This window comes from Seriola lalandi, unplaced genomic scaffold (genome assembly GCF_002814215.2).
Source record: "Seriola lalandi dorsalis isolate HSWRI2012SDOR001 ecotype SW California unplaced genomic scaffold, Sedor1 jcf7180002054981, whole genome shotgun sequence".
Classification (NCBI taxonomy): Eukaryota; Metazoa; Chordata; class Actinopteri; order Carangiformes; family Carangidae; genus Seriola; species Seriola lalandi.
Window position 1 is genome coordinate 1,982,042 of NW_019525661.1, and position 7,216 is coordinate 1,989,257.

Consider the following 7,216-nt stretch of genomic DNA (forward strand, 5'->3'; position numbering starts at 1 on the left):
TCTCAAAAGCTTAGTTGCAAATTCAGAGAAGAATCTTCCCCTTTCTTTGTTCAAAAGTACACTCAGGGTCATATCTAAGAACTTCATTGCAGAGAGGGTAATAATGGTCAGTGTGTTGCACAACAAAATGAAAAAAATTGCTGCCCTTGGGCCCACCCTGGAGCACAAAGCAGGTATAAAAACCTCCCACATGCTGCCTGTCATCACACTGGGTTGAACCAACACTACTCACTGACACATACACACATTGTCTCATTGTCTCTGGGTTGGAAAACTCCAGGAACTTTAATACACATTCTCCTCTCTAGGACTGTTGACTTTCTCTAGGACTGCTGACACAGTTCCTGTCAGTGTAATCTATATGAACATAAGTAGTTGTTACTGAGCATCCTGCTGTATTGGATCTTCCAGTATTCATCATCATCAACATCATCATCATGATAATAAGCATTGCTCTGATCTGGGCCGTAGTAGTGGGATTCTGCTGCCTTCTGTGGCTCGCTGTGGGGATACGACACAGGTGAGACTGGACATAGGATGTGCATTTCTTACTGTTGAATCTCCTGTATTTTTCTTACCCACTATATTTAGAACATTAAACATTAATGGGATTCTGCTGAACTAGACTGGTTGTTTACTGCACACAGATCAACATAACTTTTTCCAGGCAACCAACAATGCTGTGCATGATTCATTTGGTCACTTATGTAACCACGTCACTGTGAATGACATAAGTATGTTTTCAGTCAGTGTTAATCAAACAAAAGCTTTTCTAGAGATGATTGAGTTTGGTTGGCATACTGCTGATTCACAAACATTGTCACCAATGTACTGGCAGTGCTTAGCTGCTGCTGTCAGAGCCTATGTTGTGTAGTCACTGGTCATGTGTATTCAGAAAGAAGATGTAGCTGGTTAGGTGCTGTCTTTTGTTGTAATACTTTGTGGTCAGATTGACAAAATTGGAGAAACAATTTAATATTAAGATATACAGTTAGTATGTTATCAAGAGTTGACTTGAATGAGTGAGTTTACAAGAGTGTCATAATAAGACTAGTATGCAACTCAATTAACCTTGGAAACTGATTTGTAATGTTGTGGAAATGCTGTGGTTGTTGGGAGAAGCATGGTTCAACTTCAGGGAGATTGATCTGAATGAGTTTTAATAATTACATGCATCATCAGCCTTCATCATTGGGAAGACAAAGGTGCATCCTGCAGTAGAACCTATTGTGGCAGGTGTTTTATGCTTTTGTGAGTCAAAAGTAGAATGGTGACAAAAATGAAGGGAAAAAAGATGGGGCACGAGATCGCAAGGTGCCCTGGGGACCTTTGTTGTTTGTTTTTACCTTTTTTGGATTACGGTGATCTGCTCTTTGTGAATACACCTGACCAGTATCCAAAGTTGGATAATGTATACTGTGCTCTACATTTCATAATAATGTGTAAAATCTTGTACACCAACATCTGTATACTGCAGACCAGTGGTCATCTTGGTTTTTATATATAAGTCAGCACAGAATATTCTACAAATGTTGGAACACAAAAAAATGCAAACAAGATGCAAGCTTTTAAACATGCTGTCACCTCTTCCTGAAACCTGAAAAAACTACATAATAACAATGACATCTTTATTTTAATTGAACAGAGTATCATTGATTCCAGACAGGGTCAGTGCTTATTCTATCAGCGCAGCTCAGAATAACATGAGGAGACACGTTTCTCTCCTCGTCTCTGTATCACTTTTAAATGTTTATAATAGTTTGTTCATCACCAGACAAAAGATCAAAATACTCACTAAGTAAGAAATTTAAGAATAATCCCTGTACTTATTTACAGTATATCCTTGATGCAATCCTTATAATCCTCTGTATTCAGACAGAAAAGATAGAAAACACTTTGACTTTCCCACAGTGACAGTTTGTTTTCTTGTCTATGCCCACAGGCAGCCTGGTGAGCCTGCAGTTGAAAATGGCTTCATCCCATACCTGGGCTGTGCTTTGCAATTCGGGGCCAACCCTCTTCAGTTCCTCCGCAGCCGCCAGAAGAAGTACGGCCATATTTTCAGCTGCAAGATTGCTGGCCAGTACATTCATTTCCTGTGTGACCCCTTCTCTTACCATTCAGTCATCAGACAAGGGAGGCACCTTGATTGGAGGAAGTTCCATTTTGCTACATCTGTCAAGGTAAATTTATGTGGTGTCATCTTTTATTACTTATCCAGTATTCTGTCTGGATATTTTTCTTCTTCCACATTGGGCTCTTTTGTGCTACGTGGTCCTAACACTCTTCTTCCTTTCCTCACCAGGCGTTTGGCCACGACAGCTTCGACCCTCGCCATGGCCACACCACAGAGAACCTTCACCAAACCTTTCTGAAGACCCTGCAGGGTGAGGCTCTCCCCTCCCTAATAGAGACCATGATGGGCCACCTGCAGGACGTCATGCTGAGGTCCGACACACTCAGTCCCAGCAAAGACCACTGGGAGGTGGATGGCATCTTTGCTTTCTGCTACAAGGTCAGTAACTGGACTTTAGCCTGGAGGCATACAAGAGAACTGAAGACATTTGATGATGGCTATTGACCCTAAGGGTCTACAAATAATAGTGGGCAATCTGGATAAGATTGACTCACAAAATTAACTTTTACATTTTGTCCAACAAAATCTGTTGTCTGTTACATCCTAAGTCCCCCCTAAGGGAAAAGACACACAGTAACTATTTAACTTTGGAAATTGTATACTCATTTGTCCATGTCCTGGACCTGAAAACAATGTTCCCAGCAGTCCCAACAGGTTTTCGTTTGCCCTGCTGTCATTCAGGTGATGTTTGAATCTGGCTACCTGACGCTTTTTGGCAAAGAGTTTGGTGAAGATAAGTGTCAGGCTAGGCAGGCGGCCCAGAAAGCCTTAGTGCTCAACGCTTTGGAGAACTTCAAAGAGTTTGACAAGATCTTCCCGGCATTGGTGGCTGGTCTGCCCATCCATGTCTTCAAGAGTGCCTACAGTGCCAGAGAGGTTAGTGGGCTTTTCCTACTACTACCAAAGGAAAAATGACAACATAAATTGCCACAATACATCTGTGCGGCCATTTCTAACCATTTTTAGAGGAATAAACCTCACATTAAAGAAAACATGTGTATGAATTTCTTTCTGTGCTTGTATAGAACCTAGCGAAGACCATGCATGCTGAAAACTTGTCCAAGAGGAAGAATGTGTCTGATCTGATCTCTATGAGAATGATCCTGAATGATTCCTTATCCACCTTCAATGACCTGAGCAAGGCAAGAACTCACGTCGCTCTGCTTTGGGCCTCACAGGCTAACACCCTGCCTGCTACCTTCTGGAGTCTCTTTTATATGATCAGGTATGCTAATAGGTTCTCTTTTTCAGTACCTTAGGAGCTCTCTGGAAATGAAACAGAAGGCAGCCACAATGGAAGGCTCAACTCACCAGGCAGAACAGAAATCAAATGTGTTTCATTTCCATGCCATTCTTCATTGTAAATAAACAATATTGGACTAGGATCACAAATAAACTGACTTACACTGTCAGGTGTGACCAATTATTAGCATGAAGCTGAACAGCTCTGTTCTCAGATAGTCTGTTGCTAGAGTGGCTAACATTACTTGCTTAAAATTAGTAAATATGAATTAATCTATATTTATGTCTATATTTACAGACATGCCCATATCTAACCTCTAACTGGCTGGTCTCAGTAGACCAGTCCAACAATATAGTGTATTTGTAAAACTATAGCCCATGCATAAGACACCAGGTATCAATTAGAAGATAGCTTGGTTTGGCAAGCACTGTAAGCCCATCAGGAGCTGCTTTGCTAAATTAGCTAGATATTTAGCTAGCTAGCTAGCGATCAATGCTATTAGGACACTCAGAATACAGCCTTCACTGACACCTGAACCAATGAACATAGTGGCCAAATGTATAACTAGTCTAGGACCTGTTCATCAATAAATAGGAGTGACCCAGCCTGAGTTACTGTTTCAGTGCACTCCTGACCTTATGTACTGTACAGCTGGAGCTCTGACATCATATAACTGCGGCTTTATCAGTTTCAGACAGCTGATTGTGGGTATTGTAGACGTCTAATTAAGATTCTTTGATGAGATGCATTGAGTTTGAAATGAAACAATGGCAGAGGTTAAAGTGCTTGAGTGCTTCTTTATGGGGGATAGGGGTGACAGATTTTAGACAGTAATTAACTACAAATGATTTGCAACCATATACTAAATATGATCCTTTTAGTTCATGTCCACATGTCCAGGTACATCCCGTCCCATAAAAGTGAAGGACTGTCTTCTATATAATAAGGGATACAATTCCTGCCCTTTCATCTGATGTACAGTGGCTTCAGAGAGTATTCAGACCCATTCAGCTTTAACAAACTTTATTGTGTTATAGATTTAATTTTAAATGGATAGAAATTTTGTTTTGCTCATTAAAACTCAGTATCTAAAATAAATGTATTAAAAATTAAAGCCTGAAAGGTCTACAGCCACCTGAGGACTCAATAAAAACAATAAAACATAACGGGGGGGTGATAATGAGCTGCTTGAACAGATGAGCACAGTCTCTATGTTGCTATAGCAATGGAATGAAAGTATCTATTCCTGCATAGGTTGAATTGAAAATAAGTTATCAATGAAAAATAGTGCATCCCTAACAGGCTCCTATATCTATGCTCAGGAGTCCAGATGCGATGAAAGCAGCTCGTGAGGAAGTGCAGAAAATTTTGAAAGATTCAGGTCTGACAGTTGACCCCAGTGACCCAACACTGAAGCTTACCAGGGACCAGCTGGACAACATGCCTGTTTTAGGTAAGATTTCCACCAAAAATAAAAAGTTACTTCTATGATAACCACTATTGCTTATTTTAAATCTAGCCCTGTCTACATTGAATACAACCACTATGGTCTGTGAGATTTTGCTGAGTATGAGATCAAACTGAACAGAACATGACCATGTTTTGTGCTTTTAAATATAGTAAAGAAATGAACCTCATGAACCTGCTTTTCTGTCTATAGACAGCATCATAAAAGAAGCCATGCGTCTTTCCAGCGCTTCCATGAATGTGCGTGTTGCCAAGGAAGACTTCCTGCTTCACCTTGACAATCAAGAAGCTTACCATATAAGGAAAGATGATGTCATTGCCCTTTATCCACCCATGCTGCACTACGATCCAGAAATCTATGAGGATCCCTGTGTAAGACTCCTTTGTAATGACTACTAAATGAATGAGTAAATTATCTTCTTTGAGAAATCACTGCAGTTTGTGTTTTACTGCCAAAAACTTATCTTACTTTTGCTTCTGTTCACCCTGCAGGAGTACAAGTTTGACCGTTTCCTGGATGAGATGGGTCAGGAGAAAACCACTTTTTACCGCAGTGGGCGAAAGTTACGTTATTTCTACATGCCCTTTGGCTCCGGAGTCACCAAATGCCCTGGCAGATTTTTTGCTGTGTATGAGATCAAGCAGTTCCTCAGTCTGGTTCTGTCCTACTTTGATATGGAACTATTGGACCCTGCTATCAAAGTCCCTCTTCTTGACCAGTCCCGTGCTGGTCTGGGAATCCTCCAGCCCACCTATGATGTGGACTTCAGGTACAAGCTGAAATCAAACCACTAGGCTCTGTCTTTGTCAGACAGAGTGATTCATGTATATTGTACATAGTGTATATTTAACAGTGTTAATGAAGATGCTTTGCTGCATATGTAAATAGACTGAACTATACATTTTTGTTGCTTTAATTTACTGTGCCAAACAATGTCTCTGTTGAAAAGTGCTAAGTAGCATCCTGAGTTTCTGTGAAAAACAGGCCTGGAGCCATATAAATTCATATTACATACCATAAAAGTGTTTTTGCATATTTGGGTTATTTACTAAAAATTCTGTGGAGTTACATTACTGCCAACTGATTTTCCACTGTGGAGACAGCCATCCTCTTTAATAGATTTCACTAAGCCACATTTCTGTATCATGGTAATGCAGTGTAGACAAATAACTCTGCAATTATGATTCCTTGATTGTTACACAAAAAGAACAAGAGAAATAGAAATAAAAAATAAAAGCAGTCTTCACTGTGATTGACAGCCTGGCAGGAAATCATATTATCATGTTTTTCATTCACTTACCTTATTTTCAATAAGATGAAAGTCTAAATGCTGTTTCAAAAGCATTTCCAGACTGGTAAGAGTATTTTTATTGATGAATGTAATCTCCCCTCAGGTAGCTCAGATCCCCATAGAAAAATATCATGTGGACCTCAGTGTTCCAGGTTGTAGCTGTGGCCCTGATTACAAACTGTAAAGGGTGGTTCAAGTATTTGAAAGATGATTTTTATATCAAAATGAAATTAATAGCACCAGATGGAAAAATGGAAAGTTGTAAGGCAAAATCATCAGTGATGTGAAGTATCAGCATTTCTGTACTTTTGAAATACTACCAATTGTTTTAAGTGTTAGCATTGACTATTACAGCCAGAGTTCTGCAGTGTTCTTTTTCTGTGTATTCATGACATGGCATAAAAATAAACATTGGCTCATCCGTTCTGTTCTATCAGCACTCGCTTGGTACTTTGACGTCAGCTCAATTATTCTGTGAAACTGCTGAGGGAAGCACAAAACTTTTTTTTTTTAATCGATGAATGCATTGCTGTTATCACAATCATTTACTGACTTCACCTTCACTGTAGTAGCAGATAGATAAAGATAGCTCAACCTTGGAGTTTGCTCTCTGGCTGTCTTACTCTCAGACACTGGTGTCACTGAATACATGTCTGATTGTCGGCCAATGCTGACCTTTATATGACTTCTACCCTCTCGATATCATAATTCAAGACATGCTGCTTAACGATATCATAAATTGTAGTTAGTTTAATGAGCATACAGTACATTTCCATACAGATTTTCAGTCAAGCAAGCTGAAAAGTTGCAACAGAGCAGATAAACGGATAAACTCTGCACAGAGCTATGAGCTTATTAGGAAATACTGTTAATTCAGGTGCATCAAAGAAATGAAATAATGCTCATTTGCACACGTCAGTGTGACATTTATGATGCACAATTGGCTGCACAGTTTTGCTGCTGAAGGTATCTTTGAGTGCTGCTCCACAGATATGTCCAATTTTCAACCGGCACTCCTGACTTTTTAATACTGTGAATTATAGAACAATTACACACTTTTTTCACTGAACAAAAGTG

At 39.7% G+C, this 7,216-nt stretch overlaps 1 protein-coding gene across 1 annotated transcript; it reads left to right on the top strand.

Annotated features, from left to right (window-relative positions):
- Positions 1-6,575, top strand: cyp7a1 (cytochrome P450, family 7, subfamily A, polypeptide 1). Its single transcript, XM_023398271.2, has 8 exons — positions 1-520; positions 1,943-2,183; positions 2,306-2,515; positions 2,819-3,013; positions 3,163-3,362; positions 4,703-4,833; positions 5,041-5,219; positions 5,340-6,575. The coding sequence occupies exons 1-8, from the start codon at positions 438-440 to the stop codon at positions 5,640-5,642; spliced, it is 1,542 nt and encodes a 513-aa protein (XP_023254039.1). The 5' UTR covers positions 1-437; the 3' UTR covers positions 5,643-6,575.
- The last annotated feature ends 641 nt before the right edge of the window (positions 6,576-7,216 follow it).

Bases quoted from the DNA above. Each gene is read 5' to 3' on its own strand.
- cyp7a1 (XM_023398271.2), top strand. From the start codon at position 438: ATGATAATAAGCATTGCTCTGATCTGGGCCGTAGTAGTGGGATTCTGC. The intron at 2,516-2,818 runs GTCAGTAACTGG...GCTGTCATTCAG, and splicing joins TCTTTGCTTTCTGCTACAAG to GTGATGTTTGAATCTGGCTA. The intron at 3,363-4,702 runs GTATGCTAATAG...ATCTATGCTCAG, and splicing joins AGTCTCTTTTATATGATCAG to GAGTCCAGATGCGATGAAAG.